This window comes from Schistocerca nitens, chromosome 6, assembly GCF_023898315.1.
Source record: "Schistocerca nitens isolate TAMUIC-IGC-003100 chromosome 6, iqSchNite1.1, whole genome shotgun sequence".
NCBI lineage: Eukaryota > Metazoa > Arthropoda > Insecta > Orthoptera > Acrididae > Schistocerca > Schistocerca nitens.
Window position 1 is genome coordinate 543,463,210 of NC_064619.1, and position 27,715 is coordinate 543,490,924.

The 27,715-nt window shown below is 42.0% G+C and overlaps 1 protein-coding gene and 1 long non-coding RNA gene across 3 annotated transcripts in view; one reads left to right on the forward strand and one right to left on the reverse strand.

The window, feature by feature from the left end:
- The window catches only part of LOC126262948 (uncharacterized), a 32,295-nt gene extending 12,667 nt beyond the window's left edge, over positions 1–19,628 (reverse strand). The window contains exons 1-2 of one of the 2 annotated variants that reach the window (XR_007546788.1): positions 19,472–19,628; positions 9,155–9,220 (exon numbers count right to left, since the gene is read on the reverse strand). This is a non-coding gene — a long non-coding RNA (uncharacterized LOC126262948). The remainder of the gene's footprint in view (positions 1–9,154; positions 9,221–19,471) is intronic. The other variant, XR_007546787.1, reaches the window with a different exon arrangement.
- LOC126262946 (chondroitin proteoglycan-2-like) lies at positions 17,514–27,215 on the forward strand. The gene is made up of 3 exons (XM_049959888.1): positions 17,514–17,584; positions 22,513–22,592; positions 25,775–27,215. The coding sequence occupies exons 1-3, from the start codon at positions 17,518–17,520 to the stop codon at positions 26,849–26,851; spliced, it is 1,224 nt and encodes a 407-aa protein (XP_049815845.1). The 5' UTR covers positions 17,514–17,517; the 3' UTR covers positions 26,852–27,215.
- The last annotated feature ends 500 nt before the right edge of the window (positions 27,216–27,715 follow it).

The window sequence follows — 27,715 nt, forward strand, 5'->3', positions numbered from 1 at the left end:
AACACGTCATGTTCAGTGTATTGTATCATAAAAGGGAGCATGGTAACCATAAGAGTTCCCGTCAATCCTCTTTTATTGATACAAGACAGGCCGCGCTCTGCGTGTCGAGTGTATCGCAGTGGCTGCGTTATCGCTCGCGTCATCCAATTGCCACTTCCGCCTTGTGACGCAGGGTGCCAAAAAAACTTTACATACAGCTGCAAGAAATAACTCGTACTGCAACTGTTATTGTAGTTTTCGACATTGCCATTTTTATTCTTTGTCATAAAGGTGAACGTTTGGAGTTGTGTATATTTGGGTAGAGTTTTGTTCGGCATAATAACAGAAAAAGCTGGCTCTACCCCCATCATCCTAGTCGTATGGTTTTGTGGCAGCTGGTTCCTATAATACTTTTTATCAACGTAAGTATTATTATTGCGTACTGGACTGTGATAAATATCACATACCTCAGCTATCTGAACTGCCTGGGATGTGTCACTCCTAACCTTCTGTTTTACCGCGTTTAACATTTTTCTTAGTTACCTATCTTACGATCCGAGTAAGTTTGGACATTTACTTGCCATTTAGGTAAATATTTGTCAAATTTTTTTGCGAATGGGCTATACAGCTATTGATCATTGGTATAAAAGTGTGTCATTAGAATGTTTCTGTGAGCTGTTGGGATTGATAGTCATTCGCTTTGGAAACTTGTATGTCCTGACAAGTGAAATCATTGTATTCGTTAACCAAATTGTTCTGCTACTGAATTGTTGTAGTATAGGTAGTATAGTAATGAGTTATACTGCCTTATTGTCATACGATATTATCGCAGTTTAGGATCATCTTATTCGTCTACTGTTTTGTAGTGGACATACTGTTTTCCATTCTGAACATACTGTTTTCCAACCTAACCAAATTTTGTTTCACAGTAGTCATGTCATCAGCCTTAGTCTCTACGTTTTGTAATATTACTTTCCACCGTGGATCTGTAGCAGCATATTTAGCATCATTTCTCAATGTAGTCAACGATGTGACTTTATTCGTTCCAGCTGTCATATTATTCCAATTGTCGGTGGTGAGTTAGCCTACAGATATCTGACTGTTTCTGTGTGTGAGGAATCCATCATTCTGAACTTGTTACGGGTTATTATACACTACCGTACAATACAGTTTGACAAATTATTACTTACCGTGATGCTGCTCGACACCATAGAGCACTGTGTGAAACAAATGTTAAACACTACTGCAAGCTGCGCACTTAGTTACGAGTGTACGCCATCTTGTGGTCTTCTCTACAATATGCGCAATAATTACAAAATAATTACCAAATTTTCAAATGATTAACCGTTTCGGTCTACGCGTCTACTTACGTTGTAGCTGTTAACAATGCTGTCTTCTCACAAAAATTTATCGGTTTTAATATCTACTTATTTCTTGGCTTTTGTCTTGATTTAATTGGTTTGAAATCGATTTCGGTCTCTTTTTAAAATGGATTTTTCACCCTTCAATATCTCACAGATGAGATTAACGTCGCACTTACGAGTCATTGCCATACATGGAAAAAGAATCAGACAATCATGAAACATACATGGTTTGATATGAAATTACTTATACAGCATATTAATGATCTGTTTCGCTAGTCCTTAGGGTAGTCGCCAGTTTAACTCCACTGGAGAGCTAAATTGACGATGAATAGAAAAATCTCCAATTTGCAAGAAATATTATACATTTCGGGAATAATTACCTTGTTTTCTTATTTCCGCGACCGCGTCAGCTTTGATTTTCTCATGTGCAGCAATACTGTTCGTTCTAGCAATTCGGAGTTCTTAAAATTAAACAGCAAGCAGGTCTGAAAAATTAGTGTAGTTTATAGTAAGTTCAGTGGGATAGTCCTGGTGTCTAAACAGAGCGCCCAAGCCGGTTATTTGTCTTCATACAGTTATATTCACCCACAATTCCACTGTAAAATCTGTATAAGATACCAAAGGTGTTTGTGGTACAATATAAAAGAATATCACTCAATGTTTCAACGAAAATGACTACTTATTCTCACTTAAAGAGACATACAGTGATACATGCGTCTTACCAGATCACAGCAAGGAGGACAGATGAAGAGATAGTAGCAAGTGAAGTATGTCAGACAAAAGACGGATATTCTATTACAACGATAACTTTTTTTATAAACTGATTACTGCATACTTAAGGCATGTTTCATATACACGTGTCATTTCTTCATCAGAAATAACACATCTATAATCAGATTGTTGTATCAGCTCTAAAAAAAATAGTTTTACTAAAGCACAAAAAAGAGAAAATTATTAATATGTTGTTACAAATGTTACGCACAACTGTAAGGAACGTGAGCCAAAATGAATAACGAAGAAAAGAGCTTGAATCATCCTAAACAACAACACAAACCAAAACAATGTTCGTAATGAGCCTCGATATCCAGAAAATTGGTGAATTGTCCTAAGGAATTCTCCGAAGACGAGATACGAACAAGCGATGAACTCTCCACGTAGCGTTATTTTTTTCTTTTTTCTTTTTTGTAGAGTTCGAAATGCCATATCCATGCGACGTGTTTGCCATAGCCCATTGAGTCACAGCAGCAGATATAGGAAATAGTCTGCAACGTAAATAATATCACCTCTTCTTTCCAGGTCTGTCTCCACATCACTGGAATAGTAGTAAATTAGAAAACAAATCACTAATGTCGATTAGAAAACATTGTAATTACAGACTGTGTCATGTATGACATAGTTTTTGTGAGCCAGAGAGTAAGAAGAAAAAGGAATGGGAAAATAACGAGAGATAGAGAGATGTACACACTTTGTCTGAGGCTATGTCACAACACTAAAGGCTTCACTGTTATTTTAAATGTACATTAAAATGTCACAGTGTGATCCATTTATGTGCTAACAAGTAAGCCTGTTGAAAGACAGCACTTATTAGTCATTTCTTCTCGTAGGAAACTTTCGTTCCAATAACCTCGCAGCCATAGCTTGAGAACGTAGCGTCTGTTGTCGTATGTTTCCTGACAACATTCATCTGAAAGCTATTTAAGAACATCATCAGTCGAAAGGTCACATATAGGTCCACTTATGACACAGAACAATTACCGAAGGAACGCAGTATATGGTGTTGAAGAAGAACTATTATCTCTATAAGAGAATAGATTAACATCAATCAAAACAACTTTCAGAACCACTGGGCCTATCGGATCGTGCTTCAACTGTCATTTCTCAGCCTATATTCCCTGTTCTAGATCTTGAGCAGAGCCACCTTTCATATTATATTATTTTTGCTCTAGGGAAGCGGTTGGTTGGGGGAGGGGGGGGGGCGCAATGTATATATGTATATTTGGCATCCATGTGAAGCTCTAGATCGTCACACGTTTTTTTTTTTTTTTTTTTCTTTTCCTCGTCGATGATTAAGATTAGGCCCTCTTGTCGTTCACAGAGGATGTGAAGTTCTGTATTTTTCTCCTCTGGTACACAGCAGTGTCTGTACTTCGAGGCTTTAGTGTCGTAAACCACATGTGGCCGCTTTGCGTAGTGGTATTCCTAATGACCTACACGAGCTGGAGTGTGAGGCCAAAGTTAACCTAAGATTTCGCCGGTCGCTTGGATACCGTAGCAGCATTATTGTTTGCGGAGAAATCAGCTGATCCCAGGGAGGAAAACTGCCAGACATTGAACCATTGTGTGTTTAGAGAACCGAGACGATGCCTCGTAACTGACCATAAACCTTTCATCACTGTTACAAGCGCCTAGTACGTTCCAGGTGATGTGTAGAGTGACACTATACATATGGCGGTAGTATCGCGCACACGAGGTATAAAAGAGCAGTGTATTGATGGAGCTGTTATTTTTACTCAGGTTTTTCATGTGAAAAGGTGTCCGATGGGACTATGGCCGCACTGCAGGAATCAACAGACTTTGAACACGCGATGGAAGTTGGACTCATAGGGCCGTGCATTTCGGAAAGCGTTATGGGATTCAATACTCCAAGATCCACAGTGTCAAGAGTATGCTGAGAACACCAAATTTCAGGTATTATGTCTCACCACGGGCAACACAGTGATGGCGGCCTTAATTTAACGACCGAGTGCAGCGGCGTTCGCGTAGAGTTGTCAGACAAGCAACGCTATGCAGCGAGGTGGCTCGTGGTTAGCACACTGGACTCGCATTCGGGAGGACGACGGTTCAAATCCGCGTCCGGTTATCCTGATTTAAGTTTTCCGGGATGTCCCTAAATCGCTTCAGGCTAGCTCCTTTGAAAGGGCACGACCAACTTCCACCCCCAGCCTTCCCTAATAGGATGGGACCGATGACCTCCCTGTTTGGTTCACTCCCCCAAATCAACCAACCAACCGTAGTTGGACTCGCCGAAGCAACGCTGCTGAAATAACCGCAGAAATCAATGTGTGACGTACGACGAACATATCCGTTAGGGCAATATAGAGAAATTTGGTGTTAATGGTCTATGGCAGCAGACGACGGACCCAAGTGCCTTTGCTAGAAGCACGACATCGCCTGCAGCGCCTGTGCTGGGCTCTTGACCATATATGTTGGACTGTTGGACTACAGACGACTGGGAAACAGTGGCCTGATCAGATGAGTTGGGAAGAACTGATGGTAGGGTTTGTGTGTGGGGCAGACCATACGAAGCCATAGACTCGAGTAGCCAACTCGACACTGTGCAAACTGGTGGCAGCTCCGTAATGGTGTAGGCTTTGTTTACATGGAATGAAGTGGTCTTCTGCTCCAACTGATCTGATCATTGACTGCAAATGTTTTTTCATGGACTGCATATTCCCAAACAACGAAGGAACTCTTAAGGATTACAGTCCGCCAGGTCACCGTTCCACAATTGTGCACGACTGGTTTGACGAACATTCTGGACAATTCGAGAGAATGAATTGGCCACTCAAATCGTCCGACATGTATCCCAGCGAACATTTATAGGAATGAGAGAGAGGTCAGATCGTGCAGAAAATCCTGCACCGGCAACACTTTCGCGAATATGGACTGCTATAGAGGCAGCAATGTTCAATTTTTCTGCAGGGGTCTTACAACCTTTTGCTGAATCCATGCCACGTCGAGATGATGCACTAAGCCGGGAAAAAGAAGGTCCGACATGATGTTAGGAGATATCCCATGACATCTTTCACCTCATTGTACTTGCTCATCATAAAAGAAACATGATCACAGTTATAAGCGTGGAGCAGGGCAGTGCTAAATTCATTACTCAAAACAGGAGCGAACTGTAGCCGTATTTTAGGAGGGCGTTCAGAAAGTATAATTCATTTAGTAGTCGACAGAACATTATGGGACTACATAAATCTTTCGAAAATACATACACACAGCTTTCGTACTTCTGTGATGCTCTCAGCATCTTAAAGATGGTCGTTTAAAAATCAAAACAAAACACGTCTCCTTTTTCACACTACGACGGCGACGCGTTGATGAAGAGAGTTTACGAGGAAAAGCTACCCAAAGTTTCGGTGCAATTGAGACGCCCGTATTACTATTCCACAAAATACAAGAGAAACGTAGGGTATAGTGCTGCAAGTATTGATACACGTCATATGTTTATGAGGAAGTTCTATTCATATGACGTGCCCTGTTTGTACCGAAATAGTGGCAGGTCTTGACGCTGTGATATATGACGTGTCAATGACGTCAGTCTTCTCACAAGATTCTGAAAAAAAAGCTGCCGCTTTGATTCTTATGAATCGCGTTGCGTGCTATGAGCTGCAGGAAGATCCTTAATCGCGTCGCCGCAGATAAAACGTCAGTGAGACAGGTGCTAGACGCGAAGCCAATAAAGTGTTATCTCGATGTCAAAATATCACATATGTCCATTTCTCACAAACATATGTTATCGGTTGTGACGCGACGTTTCATGTGATTCAGAATTCTAGCAAAACGCGTGCGAACTTTTGCATTTGACTCGTTTCTGATTTTCTCTGCTTCTGATATGTTTCTTTACACTATTAGAACATTTTTGTTGTATGGAATATTTTACAGCAGTACTGTCAACAAATTAAGATCTGTGTATTGTAAGGATTTCTAGATTCATCTCATTGTAGGCCATTCTTAATATTTAATGGTAATGAAACGACATAGGAAAGAGTTAAAGAGATATTGATTCTTTTATAGCGTTAAATGTTACGTTTTAGTAAATCGATTGGCAGTTCAGACGAAGGGAGCTACATTTCGCTTAAAGTAAGACTATGCATCGTGGAGCATTGCGATGAGTTCACCAATTCTCGCTACGATGATTGCATTACATCTGTCGTTTTTATAATCTTTGTACGAGACTTGCAAACACTTTTATATAATTCTTTCAAAGCGTAATTTTGGACAATTTTGCGGGGAACAATTTTATGTAAACTTCTTGTACTACATTTACCGGTTTGTAAATGATTCCCCGTGTTCTAGCTGCTTCAATTGTAAATCGTGTTTTACAGTAATCTGTCTTTTCGTCAATGGCTCTGAGCACTACGGGACTCAACATCTGAGGTCATCAGTCTCCTAGAACTTAAAACTACTTAAACCTAACTAACCTAAGGACATCACACACATCCATGCCCGAGGCAGGATTCGAACCTGCGACCGTAGCGGCCGCGCGGTTTCGGACTAACGCGCTTAGAACCGCTCGGCCATACTGGCCGGCCCTCCTTTCGTCAAGTGTAAAAATGACTGTTTCCATTTCTGTACATACGTTCGTAAACAAGGGTTAAGCATTGACAGATCGGGTCGCAGTCATCGTAAACAGGTTAAAATTGTCGAATGATAAACGCAGAACGTTGCCTCCTCCTTCCCACAATCTCTCTGATGAACGCTGTATGAGGGTTCTGAGCATTATGGGACTCAACTGCTGTGGTCATCAGTCCCCTAGAACTTAGAAGTAATTAAACCTAACTAACCTAAGGACATCACACACATCCATGCCCGAGACAGGATTCGAACCTGCGACCGCAGCAGTCGCACGGTTCCAGACTGTAGCGCCTAGAACCGCTCGGCCATCCCAGCCGGTACTGTATGAGGGATTAGAAGCCTCAAACAGTACTGAAATCTCAATGGATTTTAATTCTTGCATAATTCCAGTTTTTTTTCTCAGTGAAGTTTAGTATTCTTTTTCTTTCCCCTGCTGTTGCTATCTTTGGGTAGCTGTATTTTTTCATTAAGTAACTGAAATTTAGTTTATTTTTGTACAGTATGAATCAAAAATGCTGCACTTGGAGGTCGTATTAGAATCCTCATCCCAATTTGGGACAAAAGTTTATCTGCTAAATCTAGTCCCGCCAGTAGATTTAATAGAAATGTGATTTTAAAAACGATACTCTGACAATGCTCTAACTATGCGCAGCGTGGCCAAGATTAGAATAACATGAAATCGGCGCAGTTCGATCAGTTAAGTGAGCCGAGGCATTGCCATGGAGAACGAATATGCTGACCCGCCAGTGTTTGAGTATCGTTGGCGCCAAATACTTCTCCGGTTAAACCATCAAATTGTATCCAGTGTACAACTCCACAATGCAATATCTTGTGTATTTCTTTCAGTTAAATATAAAGACGTAACATAAAACTCTTACATAAGGAAACAACCACTTTGTTTTGTCCATGACACAAACAAAGGTAAGAAAAAATAATATTGGATCCAGTGAGCTACAAAAAGCACAATAATTTGCTATGCATAATAATTCGCTTCTGTAGGTTTTACGTCCAGACTTATCTTCTCAGATCCGGTACATACACGTACTAGCAACCTTCACTTTAGAGAAGATGTTCAAAGCGACCAAGTTTCATTTGCAAACACTTCGCCACTCGCTAGTGCATGTTTTACAGGATATTATGCAACACACTTGCATCCACCGCAGTTGTCAGACCGGCATGCACGCGAGCTATTAGGTCGTGTAAATGTATGGATGGAGTAATATAAACTCGATTCCCCCACAAATAGAAATATAGACCAGAACATTGAACCTCCACCACAAACCCATTTCCCTGGAAATGCTTCATTTAAATAGTTACGCTCAGTCGTTCCAAAGTGTGAAACTGCAGCGTCATGCTGAAACTATAGCTGTTGCCGAGTACCAAATGGGAAGTATTATAATACGTCATGCAAACTACTGGGAAAAAGTGCGATACAGGGGCGCGCCGGCCGAAGTGGCCGTGCGGTTAAAGGCGCTGCAGTCTGGAACCGCAAGACCGCTACGGTCGCAGGTTCGAATCCTGCCTCGGGCATGGATGTTTGTGATGTCCTTAGGTTAGTTAGGTTTAACTAGTTCTAAGTTCTAGGGGACTAATAACCTCAGCAGTTGAGTCCCATAGTGCTCAGAGCCATTTGAACCATACAGGGGCGCACTCTTCACACGGTTCCAACGCGCGCGCTTAAACCAAAGCTTGTCTGAGAGCCACGTTCACGGATAACATGTAGATTGTGTTCCGACCAGTAATGGTTGTTGTGGACATTGAAAATATCTTCACGAATCAAGCTAAATTTGTCAGTCCATATCATGTTATTTACGAAATGTTCGTGACCTTCCACTTCGTACAAAAGCCATTTAGAAAACTGTATTTGTCGAATGCAGTTTTCTGGCCGCTGGTATGAAGTAGCGTGTAATTACATGGGTGTAGATATCTGGAACTGGAGACACACGCGCGAGTAAGAGCAGCAGCAGTTAGGGTTGCAGCAGTTAGGATTGTAGACGCACCTTGCACAAAAAGCATATCAACGTACCCATCATTTGCATCATTTGTGTACTCCATCGGGAAGCTACCGTACATGACGTTGACAGGACCAGTTACAGCTTTGCATTGCGCGATTAGTAGACATATGATTGCAGTTGAATGGATCCCACTGTCATGTGATGCGCTATTGTCATGTGACAAAAGATGTCCTTTTTACAAAGGGCGAGAACTAGGGAACGGACATCTAAAAAGATAAAAGAGCAACCTGATGAGAACTCGAAACATAGCTCTATGGTGAATGTGGACTTGAGCCTCCAATAGTATACTCATCTAGGCACGATGGCTAATATAGAAGTGCGGCGGCGTACTGCCTCCTCTGTACATTCCAATGCGCTCCGGGGCGAGACTGTTTCGAGCTCTTCGTTTTCGTACACGTGCTTTCAAAATACACCAGATCTGATTTTGCTACATACACTTTTGTCTTGAATCCGGATAAGGGATCGCATGGTGACCTCCAAGTGCGGCAATATTTCTTCACACTGTATAAGTAATAATTGTAATTAGTACACACAAAGATCAACAATAAAATTTTAAAATTATGATTGCAAATATCATATTAATAATTTTTAAACATTTCAATTGTTTTGGCATGAATCTAAAAGTCAAAGCAACATTTATGATGACTCAGTAAGTTAATTAAGTTTTCGTCATACTGAGTTATTATCAAGAAAAATGTAACACCTATACTAATCGTAATTCTGTAAAACCATCATGTCTGTTTGTTAGTCTTTGAGTATACTAATCTCCATAACTACTAGACATATTTTCATAGAGTTTCCGCAGGTAGCATGATAGTTTGAGGTACTGTATAGACTTTATTTCATCAAAATCGACTCATTTAAATAAGGTATCCGTACATATTATAAAAATTTATTCATGTATCTATGTATGTTTCACATCTGCTCCGAAACCACTGGACCGATTTCAACAGAACTTGGTACACACATGACTTACTGTCTCGAAAGAATCGCTGTAGGGGTAGGAACTAATTACGGATGAAGGTGGTGGGGGCGGGTGTGAAAAAGAAGTGCATGTTACGACGCGTGAATAGTCATTTCTGATTCATCCATTATTTGAGAAGGAGATCACTTCGTGACTTGCAATGGACTTAACATATAATGCGTGTAGTTACTTACGAAAGAAAACGGTAGATATTTCAACAGGAAAATGCTCTCGTATGTCATATAATCACAAAACATCATACAGAACATAACACATCAGAAATGTATGCCACACCAGTAGGGAAAAAAAAAAAGTTCAAATAGCTCTGAGCACTATGGGGCTTAACTTCTAAGGTCATCAGTCCCCTAGAACTTAGAACTACTGACACCTAACTAACCTACAGACATCACACACACCCATTCCCGAGGCAGGATTCGAACCTGCGACCGTAGCAGTCGCGCGGTTCCAGACTGTAGCGCCTAGAGCCGGTCGACCACTCCGGCCGGCTACCAGTAGCAATTTAAGGTAGTTTGCAATGGCATAATACCTGAGCAAACTATAAAAATCACTATTCTACAAATACTTTGATGTGTGTTATATGACGTAGGCATTTACTTCTTTTAGTATGTATTGTTTCCACTTCTAATGTGTGTCCTGGGCTATTCGACGAATTCTGTAACGTCCATTGTACATTAAGAAAAACTTATGACTTAGTTGCTTACTTTTATGTGACGAATGATAGGATTTCACAATAAATTTCTGACCAATGTATAGCTGCTTGACACTTATCTTAGCGTGTTGTGACTTCTACCTTCATTCTACCCAATTCTTGAAGTTACTTATTGTGAAGGTTGTTATCTCTTTGTGACGTAGCTTGCGTGAGTTTGTAAATCGTGTAAGCTCTCTGATTCAGTCTGGTGGCTGTTCGTACAAGTAGGCGAGGCAATGAAGTAGAATCATGTGGCAATTCTTTTAAAATGCTCTGAAACATGTGTGTGCCTGTCGAAATTCTAATGCCGTCGGTGACATTATAACCTGCAAAGTTTATTGAATTCGTGCATAAGGCGTTCAGAATTATTAGCTTGTGGTCAATAGAAAGAGATGAATAAGGGTTTAATTTTGTGATTTCTTAAAGATTTTGCCCAGATGTCTGACTGAAACTGGGAACCGTTACCCGAAATTACTTTATCAAAGTGTCCTACTACAGGTAGGAAATATTTATAAATGCATATGATGCTGTTTTCCCAGCAGCTCTCTGTAAGGGGTGAGAGAGACACATTCAGAAGTCAGCGCTTCGGCAACAAAAACATATGAACATCCATTCTTAGTCATTACGAGTGGACCTAGAAGATTTATAGCTGCTAACTCTTTTAACTTTGTAGGAACCATGGAAAGTAGTCGAGCTCAGTGCGTAACAGTGGTGGCTTTGCTCTTAGAAACAATTTGCATAAAGATAAAACTTTTCTGATTCTTTTTTCCACGTCATTGAAATAACAGGTTGTGTGGAGTTCGTCGAAAGATTTATTTGCTCTAACTGAGATGCGTGTACCAAATGAGTTGGTTTATCAAACATCGCGAATACATGAGACCCAGAGTGAGTCGTTGATAGTACACCACTTACAGAGAATGTTCTTGCATACAAGGGAATACTAATACTGTTTCATTTCTGTGGTTTTATTATCGTGTCACTTATATTATAGGGATCTCCAGACGGGATCCTTATCCTCTTCCTGTGGAATATCTTTTAAAGAGCAAGCAATAAAGTTCTCAAAGGCAACATTCTATGTGTACAGTATAGTGAAGTTTTTCTCAAGTTTAGTTTCCATATTACCTTCTTCTAAGCCAGTAGATACACGAGATAAAGTGTCAGCGACAACATTTTCTGCGCCAGGAATATGAAATATATTAAAACGGAACACTTGAAGATACAGTTTTAATCTGTCGTGATTCAATTTTGAAGACATTAAAAATTCTTGGGCAGGATGGTCTCTGCAGACTTAAGTCTGTTTGCCAAACAAGAGAAAAAGAAATTTGGAAAATACCTAAAGGATAGCTTCTAGTTCAATTACTGACTAATACTTCCTGATTTCGTTAGAACAAAGCTAGCAAAATCTGTAGCAGTTCCCTCAGATTTTTTGAATAGATAACTATCTAATCCAATCTTTAACGAATCAGTAGCTAAACAAAAATCGCGTGACACGTCTCCATGTGCAGGGACTGAAGCATTCAGCATTTAGGAACTCTACTCTCACCTGTTCACCACAATCTCATATTATGTTTTTATCAGTAAGAGAACAAAGTTTTGGGGTGGCAAGAATTTTCTCTCTTGAGGAAAGACGACAAAAGTTTATTAAACCAAGGAAGCTACAAACTTGTCTTTTGGTTGTAGGAAATCGAATGATTCAAGATTTTCGGAATCAGGTGTTATACCTCCAGACGAGATGATTTGTCCTGATTCTTCCAAAATCTCTAACAAATTATGGAGTATATGGTTATGTTGTGCCCACGATTTTTCAGCTATGAGGATGCCATCAACATGTGAAGTAATGTGTCGCTTCAAGTACTCAAGTAAGATGGAGTTTTAAACTGCGACTGAAGGCTGCAGAAGAAATGTTAAGACCGACATTCTTTCTTAACAGACTAAGGTTTTATTTTACTCAGTATCAAGGCTACGTAGATCGGCCTCAAACCTCTTAGGTTGTAATTCATTTCTAGCGTCTTGTCGGATTTCTACAGAAAGGTTTTGCTGTTTCTTTGATTGTAGCTTTCCAAATTCATGTTTACTGAGTGCGTATTGTTAATACCAGATGTAGGCTAGCGTATGGTTTCATTGAATAAAATGGAGGTAAAACGCGAAATTTCGAATGACTGAGACGATTTGTCACCTGCCGATTCGTCTTCCGATATTCTTGTTCACTGTTGGGAATCTGTTCTGTTGCGTTATCTGATAGAAAACTCATGTTTGTTGGAAAGTTATTTGCATTCTCAGAAATCTTAAGTAAATTAATTATGTGTAACGAGTGTTATGCTTGTTTTTTCATTAATTATATAGTCATTACTTTGTGACATGATTTGCCATCTGACAGCATGAGAGAATACTTCGTTGCTAGCCGTAGTGTTTCAATTTGAAAAACTGAATTACCAAACAAAATTTCTAGTTTAGCTAAGTGAATTCTTAGTTAAAGAACCCGAAAGTGATAAATTCTTTTACGCAGTAGCAATATCTGCGAAAACACCTAATTAACACGGGAAAAAATCTAATTAACAATGAAATATTTCATACAGTTTGCACTATTGTGTGCCTACGTAACAAAGATTTTCAAATTCATTATTTATGAAAAGAATACACAAAATCATAAAAATCGCAATGAAATTACAATAGCTGAAAGAGAAAATACAAAAAGTTTGTGCATATATGCGCAGCCCTGACTTGCTTTGGAGAACTTGTGTTGCAAACTAACTATGTAATCATAGAAAAACCAGAGGGCTACCCTAGGTGAACGTGTAAGCTTTCTATAAAAAATTATCTGTAAATGAAAATACTGAATATACTGTTTCGAAAACTCTTTTCGTGTAACGTGTGTCTTAGATATCATGTTCAAATGCTGAGCAATACGACTCTTGGCTGGCCCTGTGTTGAGCTTGTTAACAGTGTTGTGAAACAAAACTTTAAGCTTAGTGAAATACTGAATCTGACATAGTGAAAACTAATCTAATTAAATGCCAAAAGCAACTAATAGCGTACTCAGTGAAAACTAGTTAACTGTAACTCAATGCAGAAGGACATTATGAAAGTTATGTGACTTTAAGTGCAATTTCTGACTTGAAATGTCCAGAAAAATAGAATAGCGGTCTTCTCAGAAGAAAAATAACTGTCTCAGATTATCTACGCTTTCTTTCTTTCTTTCGATTATGCCATAGTCCCGCAGCGATCACAGGGTCGGCGTGGTTACAACGGATTTGGCAAATGTTAGTTTTTAGGGATGGCCGGATGCCCTTCCTGCTGCCACCCAAGATGGAATCAGTGTACCCCAACTGTCTGCATCTAGTGTAAATAGTGAAATAGTGCGGACGTGTTGTAAATGTCTGACATGCGTTTAACTGAGGCGGAACGTGGGGACCAGCCCGGTAGTCACCTAGCAGGATGTGGAAAACCGCCTAAAAAGCGCATGCAGGCTGGCTGGCACACCGACCCTCGTCGTTAATCCGCCGGGCGGATTCGATCTTAGGCCGGCACGCCTACCCGAGTCCAGGAAGCAGCGCGTTATCACTGTTGATATTAGTAGACTTCTCTTGGCCATAAATGTCTTTTTTGCCATAGCGAGTCTGCTTTTGATGTCCTCCTTGCTCCGTCCGTCATTGGCTGTTTTACTGCCTAGGTAGCAGAATTCCTTAACTTTATTGACTTCGTGACCATCAATCCTGATGTTAAGTTTCTCGCTGTTCTCATTTCTACTACTTCTCATTACCTTCGTCTTTCTCCGATTTACTCTCAAACCATACTGTGTACTCATTAGACTGTTCGTTCCATTCAGCAGAGCATTTAATTCTTCTTCACTTTCACTCAGGATAGCAATGTCATCAGCGAATCGTATCATTGATATCCTTTCACCTTGTATTTTAATTCCACTCCTGAACCTTTCTTTTATTTCCATCATTGCTTCCTCGATGTACAGATTGAAGAGTAGGGGCGAAAGGCTACAGCCTTGTCTTACACCGTCCTTAATACGAGCACTTCGTTCTTGATCGTCCACTCTTATTATTCCCTCTTGGTTGTTGTACATATTGTATATGACCCGTCTCTCCCTATAGCTTACCCCTACTTTTTTCAGAATGTCGAACAGCTTGCACCATTTTATATTGTCGAACGCTTTTTCCAGGTCGACAAATCCTGTGAAAGTGTCCTGACTTTTCTTTAGCCTTGCTTCCATTATTAGCCGTAACGTCAGAATTACCACTCTCGTCCCTTTACTTTTCCTAAAGCCAAACTGATCGTCACCTAGCGCATTCTCAATTTTCTTTTCCATTCTTCTGTATATTATTCTTGTAAGCAGCTTCGATGCATGAGCTGTTAAGCTGATTGTGCGATAATTCTCGCACTTGTCAGCTCTTGCCGTCTTCGGAATTGTGTGGATGATGCTTTTCCGAAAGTCAGATGGTATGTCGCCAGACTCATATATTCTACACACCAACGTGAATAATCGTTTTGTTGCCTCTTCCCCCAATGATTTTAGAAATTCTGATGGAATGTTATCTATCCCTTCTGCCTTATTTGACCGTAAGTCCTCCAAAGCTCTTTTAAATTCCGATTCTAATACTGGATCCCCTATCTCTTCTAAATCGACTCCTGTTTCTTCTTCTATCTCATCAGACAAATCTTCACCCACATAGAGGCTTTCAATGTATTCTTTCCACCTATCTGTTCTCTCCTCTGCATTTAACAGTGGAATTCCCATTGCACTCTTAATGTTACCACCGTTGCTTTTAATGTCACCAAAGGTTGTTTTGACTTTCCTGTATGCTGAGTCTGTCCTTCCGACAATCATATCTTTAACGATGTCTTCACATTTTTCCTGCAGCCATTTCGTCTTAGCTTCCCTGCACTTCCTATTTATTCAATTTCTCAGCGACTTGTATTTCTGTATTCCTGATTTTCCCGGAACATGTTTGTACTTCCTCCTTTCATCAATCAACTGAAGTATTTCTTCTGTTACCCATGGTTTCTTCGCAGCTACCTTCTTTGTACCTATGTTTTCCTTCCCAACTTCTGTGATGGCCCTTTTTAGAGATGTCCATTCCTCTTCAACTGTACTGCCTACTGCGCTATTCCTTATTGCTGTATCTATAACGTTAGAGAACTTCAAACGTATCTCGTCATTTCTTAGTACTTCCGTATCCCACTTCTTTGCGTATTGATTCTTCCTTACTAATGTCTTGAACTTCAGCCTACTCTTCATCACTACTATATTGTGATCTCAGTCTATATCTGCTCCTGGGTACGCCTTACAATGCAGTATCTGATTTCGGAATCTCTGTCTGACCATGATGTAATCTAATTGAAATCTTCCCGCATCTCCCGGCCTTTTCCAAGTATACCCCCTCCTCTTGTGATTCTTGAACAGGGTATTCGCTATTACTAGCTGAAACTTGTTACAGAAAACAATTAGTCTTTCTCCTCTTTCATTCCTTGTCCCAAGTCCATATTCTCCTGTATTCTACTCCTTCCCCTACAAATGCATTCCAGTCGCCCATGACTATTAGATTTTCGTCCCCCTTTACACACTGCATTACCCTTTCAATATCCTCATACACTTTCTCTATCTGTTCATCTTCAGCTTGCGACGTCGGCATGTATACCTGAACTATCGTTGTCGGTGTTGGTCTGCAGTCGATTCTGATTAGAACAACCCGGTCACTTAGTAACTAATAGTTATATAAGTTAAAGGATCTATCACGGAAGAATCGATCAGAGCCGCTCTCTGTGACGTGATTCGCGATCTGGTTCAGATGCCTGTGTATGCAGAGAAGGTAAGAATAGGGTTTTGTATTTCGCTGATTTAATGAGAGACGTAACTGTAGTATAGTTGGTCAGGATGAGCGAATAAATGAGCTGTGGCCTAAAGTGATGCAGTTAAATCACGTAAAATGAAAACGTGCGTGGACTTTCTTCTCGAACACGAATCCTGTTTCTTAACCACCACAGCAGGTCGTTCGACTATGTATAAAGATATCTAAAAATGGGTAGAGGCAGTCGTAACAGATGTTGCGGAGGAAGCATACTACAGTAAATACGAGGGGCGTTCAGAAAGTAAGCTCCGATCGGTCGCGAAATGGAAACGACTATGAAAATCCGATAAATCTTTGCACAGATGTGTTGGGTAGTGTCTCTAGTATAACCCCAGTTAGCATCACGTCGCTCTTCTCATTTCTGAGCTCGCAGTGCGTGCGTAAAGATGTCTAGAAAATAGTGTCTGCCGCCAAGTACGAGGGCCTGGTGAGAAATTTCGCCTGAAGGTATGCAGCTAAAATTACATAACTGTCGTGCTGTTTCTTCTTCAAGACAATTCTCAGCCGCATTCTGCAGGGGCAATGAAGATGCTCCTGCATCGTTTTCAAATGGAAATGTGAGATTACCCACAATACAGTCCGCAATTGTCTCCCCCTGGGTTTCATCTCTGGTCACATGAACCGCTGTCTTTGAAGACAACATTTTGACACAGACAACGAGGTGTAGGCCAGCGTGGAGAATTGGCGGAAAGCACTGGCGGCTGCCTTCTATGATGAGGCTATTGAAAAGTTGGTACAACGCTATGACAAAAGTCTAAGTCAGAACGGCGACTACGTAGAGAAGTAGCTGAAAGGTGTAGCTAATTGTTACAAGTAAAACATTTCTGATGTTCACTGTGGTTTCAATTTGGCAATCAATCGGAGCTTACTTTCTGAACAGGCCTCGTATATGAGTATCGACGCTGCATAAAGGAAAGTGCATTAAGTGAATTGTTGTTCCGACAATCAAAAAGGTTTAGAACTTTGGATTAATCGGGCTGAGCCCTCGTAATAAAAGAGTCAGATGCCTCCTAAGCCATAATTTGGGTGTTCTTACGCATTCAGAAACAATGCAAGTGAAACTATGTTATCGGTTGCAATGTGAAATTTGTTATTGGTGCGGCGTACAGTGGGCGGTACAAAACCTCAAGCGAGATCAGTCACTGCCGTCGGATGCTTAGATAAAGGGATTAAATAGTATTAAACACAGTATAATCTGTGACGACGAAGCCCGTCGTTCCCAGAACACAAACCTCGGAATCCGGCGGAGAGCACGTGTACAGTAGACATGTATTTAAGCGTACGCGAAGCGACACTGAGCCACCTTCATCGAACGACAGCTGACAACATGGGAGGTGAGTACCGTTGCCACAGCTTTCAGTGTGTCTCAGTGTTTCTGTGTGGTTTAAGCTGAGTTTATGCTTGCCTTTCTCTGTCACAGATTTACTGAAAAAATAAAATGTAATAAAAGCGATGTAAAAGTGACGAAGTTTGATACTGTTGTTCGTTAGAAGGAAACAGCCTATGTTTAAGTGTGGCATCAAGACGGAGTCATTAGTGCGTTTCGTTTCCTTTGCTCTCTTTGTTTAGGGCACGCTAAGAGGAGAAGTGCTCCTCTCGTGAAATATGTTTCTTGCCTCAGACTACAAGTAATCTCGCAATCCATAGTTATTTTGACGAGGAGCAGTGTAATGCAGACTAAAGTTCCTGAAAGTGCACTGCTTCAACACTTATTTGTTTTCGCTGAGGACACTTGGTAGTATACGGTGTAGAGTGTACCACAGATTTCTACAGTTGTTTTTCAGCGACTACAATACTTAAGAGTTAGTAATAACGAACTACGGTCAGAATGTTTGTACTAGTAGATGAGTTTTTCTTATATTTTACTATTCAATCAATACATTGTTGAGCACTCCGAGCCACTAGTCACTTTCTGCTCCCCAAAATGTATCATATTTAAGTATAATGGTCTCTTTTGTTTATTTACAACACTTAATTAGTTTTTTGCTGGGTAACCACCATTGTCTAGTGTACAGAATTCGCAGTTTTTCATGTTTCTCTACAACAGCCTGTGCTAGTACATACGGCACGGAGTGAAAGTTCAAAGCAAATATTAGTAAATTTTAACGAAAAGACAGCTTCTAAAGGGAAGTTCGTGTCGTCGTTTGGTATAGCTGTGGACACAGAAGACGGAAATACAACGCTTAACCTTTTTAATCAGCCTTTTGATGGTATTTCGCTATAATCCACCAAAACTGACATTTAGTCAATATTTTCACGCAGTGTAGTGGTTATTAGCGAGAGTTCTTGGACAGATAACCGAGAAACGCATATTACCAGTATTTGAAGGTAACATGTTAGCCATTCCACATAAGTTGTATATTTAAATAAACACCAACAAAACAAATGTGGCTTGCAACGCTAGCTATTCGTTCTTTTAAATTAGATGATACCGAGGTGGTGCGTGAGCAAAATGATCCCCACCGTCACTGGATACTCACCGGGGCCCACAAGAGATACGGGCCCCACAACGAACTTGTGACATCGCACAAATCGCCTTGTTCGCCGTGCTTCGCGAACGCTCGGCTCCGTTCAGGGTCCACCACAAATCAATCCGTCAATGGAAAGGTACCCACTGAAGGTCTTAATTTTTCCGTGTGCTATGGAAAGCTTGCCTGCATTAAAATGCGCATCTAAGAATTGTTAAACTCGTCTGAAAAAGTTACTCGCTCCCTGCTGGAGACTGTTGCTGTCACTCGTAAGACCAACAGGGTCACGTGCAATGACGAACCCGCCGCAGCCTGTTCATCTGGTTGTCGTAGATACATTGTAAGTCAGACTCTGTGCACGAGAATACGTAAGCATAGAGCGACAACAAATTATAGGGAACCAGAACTTCGAGTATTCCGTCGGAAGATACCACGGGAGTGACTTTCGCGAAGCTCCGCTGATGGCGATGATACTGTGACGTAAAAATTCGAAGCGCGTACCGAACATAGCTGTTGGTGTGGTCGGCTTTAGATTTTAACTTGTGAGGGACAACGTGTTTCGGAGTGGTCCACACATGGCAGTTGTCCAACATCCTTCTTTCGGGCACACCTGTCAGGTGCACTTCTGGTATATGTTTTACATAGGACAGTGACTTAACATCTATGGTCATCAGTCCTCTAGAACTTAGAACTACTTAAACCTAACTAACCTAAGGACATCACACACATCCATTCCCGAGGCATGATTCGAACCTGCGATCGTAGCGGTTACGCGGTTCCAGACTGAAGAGCCTAGAACCGCACGGCCACACCGGCTGACAGTGACGCAAGGAACCAACAGCAGTTTCAGAACTCTCGTTTCTTAGACATGCCGCTTCTTAGAGGTCACTGACAAGACTTAATGCGCGTTGTCCGTCAGTGCGCTACTAACAACGCTGTTGCTGGCCTGTGGTGCAGTAGAGGAAGGGTTTACTGTTGGCTGAGTCATTACACGACGTGGTAATCAGATAAGAGTGCGTCTGCGCAACCGACAGATACCTGCCGAGTAGTATTTACCTGTGTCGGGGTGACAGTGGCGTTCAGTCGTTTTATGACATAACTTGCGCCTGAACGCTACTGCTATAGTGCTGCACTTTTCCCATATAGTCCTTTAATCACTTCACGGCAAACCTGATTTCTGAACACTCCACTCACAATTCACGATTTCTCAGTAACATCACACCTCTAACGTTTCCATTCTCTTCTTTCCCAGGTTCCCCAAAGTCCTCTAATCACTACCATATGCTGGTGTGCAGCCGACGCACATTCTGAGAAATTCATTTCGCAAAGTGAGTCACAGGTTTTGACACAAGTGTCTCTGCCTGCGCTCATCTGCTTCCTATACACTTGCAAGGTAATAAAATATCTCCACTTCGTCTACTGAGAGACTACCTGATTCTGAGGTTACTTTTTCGGTAATCTCATTTATGTTTTACAACATTTTTTCTTTCTTTGAATTACTCTGAATTAAAATTCCGTGATTTGTGGTCATTATATTCAACAGGTTCTACGGGTTTTCGTCATTTTCACAAGGGACAGGAATCTTATCAACAAATCTGGTCGTTTATATCCATCTGCCATGAATTTTAATAGGTCTTCTGAACTCTGCATTCATTTCCCTCGTTGCTTCTTCCATAAAAGGATTGAACAGTAGGGAAGAAATGCTAGTTACCTCTCTTACGCCCTTTTTCATCCTAATATTTCTCTTTCAGTCTTCTATTCTTATTCTTCCCCCATATTTCATGTAATTTTTGTGAGATTTCCCAATACTTTGGGCCATTTCGAACAGTTCAATGCTTTCTCTACATACAGAAAACTTATAGCAGTGTCTTATTTTTCTTAAATTTTGTTTCCATTGGCTGGCATAATAACAGAACAGACTCTCAGTGACCTCTGTTGTTTGGGTTGAGCACAAAGACTGGTTCGATACAGCTCTCCACGTTATTCTGTCTTCCGCAAGCCACTTCACATTTGCAACATAGATTGTTTGGGAAGTTGCTTATTGCTGTCAAACCTTGAGCTAGCTGTATGCGTTTTACCTCCATACGTTGCTCCATTACCAAACTGACAATTCCTTGACACCCCAGGATGCGTCCTGACGTCCGATCCCTTTGTTTACTGAACGTGTGCCATACATTTCTTTTCTCGCCATTTCGAATCAATACCGTTACAATAGTATCCCTCCAACAAATTTTCAGTATTCCTCTTACTTTCCCTAAGGTCTAACTGATATTTATATTTCTTCTGTATAGTATTCTCACTGGCCACATGGTTGCATGATTTGTATCAACGTAATAATTCTCCTTCATTCCGATTTGATGGCGGCAATGGATTGAACTGCTCGAAACGCGTATATGACCTATCGCCCTTGAACGATCGAAGCGACACACATCCTAGGGAACTGAACTCGCATTCAAGAAGACGACATGTGTCGTCGACAGGTACGTTTTCTTCGGTTAGCTTAAGGCAAATATCGGGGTGATGGAAATTTCTATGATGGAACCGTTAAGCTATCGCAACATTACAACAGAAGTTACCATCCAGAACGAAATTTTCACTCTGCAGCGGAATGTGCGCTGATATGAAACTTACTGGCACATTAAAACACTGTGCCGGACCGAGACTCGAACTCGGGAACTATGCCTTTCGCAGGCAAGTGCTCTAACATCTGAACTACCCAAGCACGACTCACGACCCGTCCCCACAGCTTCAGTTCCGCCTCTAACTCGTTTTCTACCTTCCAAACTTCACAGAAGCTCTCCTGTAGACCTTGCGGAACTAGCACTCCCGGAAGAAAGGATACTGTGGAGACATAGCTTAGCCACAGCCTAGAGGATGCTACCAGAATGAAATTTTCACTCTGCAGCGGAGTGTGCACAGATATGAGACTTCCTGGCAGTTTAAAACTGTGTGCCGGACCGAGTCTCGAATTCGGGACCTATGCCTTTCGCGAGCAAGTGCTCTACCATTTGCCCGCGAAAGGCATAGGTCCTGAGTTCGAGTCTCTGTCACAGAGACACAGTTCTAATCTGCCAGAAGTTCCAAATGTTATCGTATTCGGCGAAGCCTCGAGATATTGCAGAACTCTCAGTCTATAATGTATAATAGTGGTGCAGCCTATCCATAAACAGTCGTACATCCACAGTTATCCGACACTTCACCAGAATGTGGTGAGTATGTTATTCGTCGAAACGTCGCGATACCTTAACTCTGCCACTTGGCTGGCGACCCAAGAGCCTTTCGTCAGCAGTATACGCCACGGAAACCTAAATTTAAAAATATCCGAATGTCTCGTTTGAAACGGATGTGACCGATTTCGCCCGCAGTGAGTTTGTACTATATCTGTAAAGGCTTCGAAGTCGAGGCGGTTAATCCCCAAACTTCTCTCCTTTCCACTGACCTGCCAACTGGAACGTTGGTAAGATGCCAGAGATATTCGTCAAAATAAAGCAAATAATGCCTCTGGAAGGAGGGTGACTTAACAATAACGGAACGTATTGGGTGATAGGTTCATATCTGAAATGAACAGGACGAGACGCCCGAAGGCATTTGACCACATGCACTATTCTGGTCCTGGGGAAACAAGTCACAAATCTTTTTCTCTATTTCTTTGATCGATTTCAATATTACAGTAGCCCATGAGTCATGTAGGTGTCACACCGAACGTTTACGTGCGGTATATCGCGTAAAGAAACAGAACTCAAATCACCCGAACTGTCACCGTCTAATCGTTTCGTTCCTTTTCCTTTTTGCAGGTCTCGTGATACTTGTGACGGCTCTGGTGGCGGCGGTGGCATCTTTTGCAGATGCAGCGACTCTGCACACGAGAGAAGCGGTAAGTGTTTAGTGTAGAAGAGTCACTTGTACAAGTTATTGGGTCTCATTCGCTTTCTTGTTACTGAAACAAATGTGGTAAAAAGTTCCAGCGTGGCTCAGCAGTTTGTCGACTTTGATTTTGGTGAGCGATATTTCACACTTTGGGCATCCTTGACGGAAATAGAAAGTGTTACATCATGAAGCAGTGTCCAATATTTATGAAACGACATCAATTTGTTGTAGGATCATGGAACATATTTTGTGTTCAGACATAATGACCTTTCTAGACTCTGAGAAGCTCGTCTGCAGAAACCAGCACGGTTTTAGGAAACAGCGGTCATGCGAGACACAGATGGCCCTCTTTGTGCATGATATACAACAGGCTTTAGATACCGGCTCCCAGGTTGACGCCTTTCGAAAGGTGTTCGACTCAGTTCCGCACTGTCGCTTGCTACAAAAAGTGCGCGCTTACGGTCTATCCAATGACATATGCGGTTGGATAGAATGTTTTCTAACACACAGGGAGCAGTATGTCGTCCTGAACGGGGTAACTTCAATAGAAACAAGAGTTAACTTCAGGTGTGCCCCAGGGCAGCGTAATAGGTCCGCTGCTTTTTACGATTTACATAAACGATCTGTTTGATGGTATTGACAGCGGCCTTAGACTATTTGCCGATGATGCTGTAGTCTACAGGAAAGTAGTACCACACGAAAGTTGTGAACAAATCAATGAGGATTTGCAGAAAATAAATGCGTGGTGTAATGACTGGCAGTTTTCTCTCAATGTTTGTAAGTGTAACCTACTGCGTATAACAAGGCGAAAATCCCCATTAATGTATGAGTACAAAATAAATGATCAGTCTTTGGAAGCGGTAACATCCGTCAAGTATCTGGGTGTGACTATTCGAAATGATCTCAAAGGGAATGATCAGATTACACAAGTAACGGGTAAGGCGAACTCTAGATTGCGGTTTATTGGTAGAATCCTGAAGCGATGCAGTCCTACAACAAAGGAAATAGCTTAAAATTCGTTAGTTCGTCTGTATGGGACCGTTGCCAGTTGGGTCTGATTCAAGAGATTGACAAGGTCCAAAGAAGAGCGGCAAGATTCGTGACTGGTACATTTAGCCATCGCGAGAGCGTTACAAATCTCATCGAAAGTTTGAAGTGGGACACACTTGCAGATAGACGACGCGCTAAACAGAAATTGGCTTCTCTCTAAATTCCGAAATCCAATCTTCACCGAGGATGTAGAACATATATTATTACCACCAACTTTCAAATCGCGTAATGATCATCATTGAAAGATAAGGGAAATGGTACTGAGGCGTTCAGACAGTCGTTTTTCCCTCGCGCGATCCGCGAGTGGAACAGGGGGGGGGGGGAATATGACTTTGGCGCGAATTGTGCCCTCCGCCACACACCGCTTGGTGGCTAGCGGAGTATATATGTAGATGTTGATCATGTGCATCACATGACGGGTAATCGATTAACCTATCTTTTCTTACAGAACTGATGCCAGTCATCAACATCAGTATGAGTCTCTACCCTACCGAATACGAACACAAACACACCATTGAATTCGTTGTAACACATACTGTATCTGTTCACGAAAGTTTCGGTCTAGAAGCTAGTAGAATTTACACGTCCTCCCAGATATATTCTTTGGTTGATAAATCGGGGGGGGGGGGGGGGAGACAGGCCACTAAGTATCCATGCATATATGAAGGAGTTTCTGGTATGGACTGAAGTGTGGGATCATGCATTATCCTGGTGGCATATGCGTTTTGTTGCCCGCGTCATGAGGAATATCACAAGATATCACAAGAGAGTTTACCATTCTTGGCCGATCCTACGACCATTTAGGCTTTACAAATGGCAATTCTCTGTTGTCATCGGTAAACATGCCGTATCAACGCGAAATCCAAAGCCACCTTCCAGTAATACTTGTATTCTCGACTGTTTGTGATGACATCCTGAATATAACTTCTGACTGAATTTCGCTTGACATGTGGTGCTACAGATGAATGTTGGCAATTAGGTGGATTGATAAGTTGAGGAATAAGGAAGTTCTGCCCAGAATCGAAGAGAAAGGAATATATATAAAACACTGACAAAAAGGAGGGAGAGGATGATAGGACATTTGTTAAGACATCAGGGGAAAATTTCCATGGTAATGTAGGAGGCTGTGTAGGGTAAAAACTGCAGAGGAAGACAGAGGCTGGAATACATCCAGCAAATAATTGAAGACGTAAGTTGCAAGAGATACTCTTTGACGAAATGGGTGGCGCTTAGAGGAATTCGTGGAGGGCTGCACCAAACCAGTCTCAAACCAATAACATTTTTTTTTTAAATTCTTGGTTCAAAAATGGCTCTGAGCACTATGGGACTCAACTGCTGTGGTCATCAGTCCCCTATAACTTAGAACTACTTAAACCTAACTAACCTAAGGACATCACACACATCCATGCCCGAGGCAGGATTCGAACCTGCGACCGTAGCAGTCGCACGGTTCCGGACTGCGCGCCTAGAACCGCGAGACCACCGCGGCCGGCTAAATTCTTGGTGTTTATGTATTGATATGTTGCTTCATTGGTCTGCAACACGTCTCCAGATTCACTCTGTTCGCCTCACGACAGCAGACCATAACTCATTCATTGCGGTGCGTTCCACACTTCTGGTGACGAAATGTCACCACAAATTCGTGTAAATCGTGTGGACAAAAATTCTAGGTCGAGATTGAAAATTTTGTTTTCTGATTACCGGTTTCAGTTTATTACCGAGCCCTCTTCAGCTCAATCTAAAATCTTGTTCAGTGTGTGACGCTCATTACATATCGTCTTTTTAAGGACTAAGACGCCTTGGTAAATAAAAAAATACGACGAAATGTAATGAGTGTTACATACTGAACAGCATTCTAAATTGCTTTGAAGATGGCTCGTTAGTGAGCAAAAGAGATACTCAATGAAGAAAATTTTCTATCTTGGCATGGGGTTTTTATCCACACATATTTTAAATCAACAGATCACACCGCCACTGACAATATCAAAGAATAACAACTCGGATTTTTGATATCGGTTCATTCACAGAACGATTTCTGGTAATTGATTACATACTAATATACTCGCTGCCAATTTGCCATTGCTACTTGAAGAGAAATAGGTGAATGTGGCGCAATGAAGATTCTATGATATGTTTCAGGTGAAACCTGGACTCGTCTCATGCGCGCACGCAACCGGCCCGATCCCAAATCCACAAGACTGTGGCAGCTTCCTGCAGTGTGAACCATCAGGCAGGATAGTGACCCGCCAGTGCCCAGCGGGTCTGGAGTTCAATGCCTGGCGGCGTGTGTGCGACTACCCTGAGAGGGCTCGCTGCTCCACCGGTGGCTGGCGCCCACCTCCACCACCACCAGCACAGGATGAGCAGACTCCCGCGGAAGACGACAGTCCCGCAGTAGAGGAACCAGTTACTCCTCCAGCCGACGCCCCCGAGTGTCCAGCCGTGGAGAATCCCGAAGAAGCTGTTCAGCTGCCCAATCCGAAAGACTGCGGCAGCTTCTACAAGTGTGACGCGAGTGGAGTGGCCTGGCTAAATGCCTGCCCTGCTGGTCTTGAGTACAACGCGAGGCTCAGAGTTTGCGATTACCCAGAGAATGCTGGTTGCTCTCGGCCGGGCCCCGTTGAAGAGCCTGCCGAAGAACCTGCTGAGGAAGCAGAAGAAGACAACGCTGAAGACGAAGCCGGTGAAATTCAACAACCGGCGAATCCTCCGGCCGATGCCCCAGAGTGTCCAGCCGTTGAGAATCCCGAAGAAGCTGTTCAGCTGCCCAATCCGAAGGACTGCGGCAGCTTCTACAAGTGTGACGCAGCTGGAGTGGCCTGGCTAAATGCCTGCCCTGCTGGTCTTGAGTACAACGCGAGGCTCAGAGTTTGTGATTACCCAGAGAATGCTGGTTGCTCTCGGCCGGGCCCCGTTGAACAGCCTGCCGAAGAACCGGCCGAGGACGCTGCTGAACCAGCAGAAGAAGAGAACGCTGAAGCCGAAGCCGGTGAAGCTGATCAAGTACCGAGTCCTGCAGCCGATGCCCCCAAGTGTCCAGCTATCGCGAATCCGAAGGAAGCTATCCAGCTTGTCAACCCTAGCGACTGCGGCAGCTTCTACAAGTGCGACGAGAACGGAGTCGCCTGGCTGATACCGTGTCCTGCTGGTCTTCACTATAACGCAGAGCTGAGGGTGTGCGACTACGCTGCGAATGCCGGCTGCTCGTCAGCGTAAAACGGTAGTGATCGTCGACTCAAATACAAAGAGATGCAATGACGAAACAGAATGTACCGTCACCACATAACTACGTAATTTAAATAGTTCTGTGTTAATACCATTCAAAATGAGATAATTTTAAACAAAGTGCCTAGAATCAAAGGTAAAGTTTACAACTAACAGTATACATCACCATTTTGTTTTTTATTTAACCTGATGGGCTCTCTATTCAAAATAAAAGTTATTGATCTGGATTGCAGTTAAAATAAAATACTTCTTAAAAGCTGTACGTATTAAGGGAAATAAAATCTACTGATTATGCACTCCTATACATTATATGTCAATTAATGAGGGAAATAAAAATTAAGTGAAGCAATTTAAATATGTTGTGTTATCAAACTGTTGCTTCCATTCCTTTCCTGATAACAGCACTATGAGGAAGATAAACTTTCCTATTTCTTTATGCAACAAGAAGATGCAGCTGGCTACAAACATTCGTCGTAACAGAAATAGACATTGCTGAGCTTATTTGCAGTATTTGAACACTTGGCGCAGCCCGCTGTGGTCGAGCGGTTCTAGGCGCTTCAGTCCGGAACCACACGGCTGCTACGGTCGCAGGTTTGAATCCTGCCTAGGGCATGGATGTATGTGATGTCCTTAGGTTAGTTAGGTTTAAGTAGTTCTAAGTCTAGGGGAATGATGTACTCAGATGTTAAGTCTCATAGTGCTTAGTGCTATTTGAACCTTTGAACACTTGTCATGCACCAGAATCCACGTTTGTGTGCCTGTGTCACAGCAAACCGTTGCGATTGGCTCCAGCCACTGAGTGATAGCCATTTCGTCACAGTGGCAACGATGATTAAACAGGAATTTCGTCACTTG

Bases quoted from the DNA above. Each gene is read 5' to 3' on its own strand.
- LOC126262946 (XM_049959888.1), top strand. From the start codon at position 17,518: ATGTATTTAAGCGTACGCGAAGCGACACTGAGCCACCTTCATCGAACG. The intron at 17,585-22,512 runs GTGAGTACCGTT...TCCTTTTTGCAG, and splicing joins GACAGCTGACAACATGGGAG to GTCTCGTGATACTTGTGACG. The intron at 22,593-25,774 runs GTAAGTGTTTAG...GATATGTTTCAG, and splicing joins CTCTGCACACGAGAGAAGCG to GTGAAACCTGGACTCGTCTC.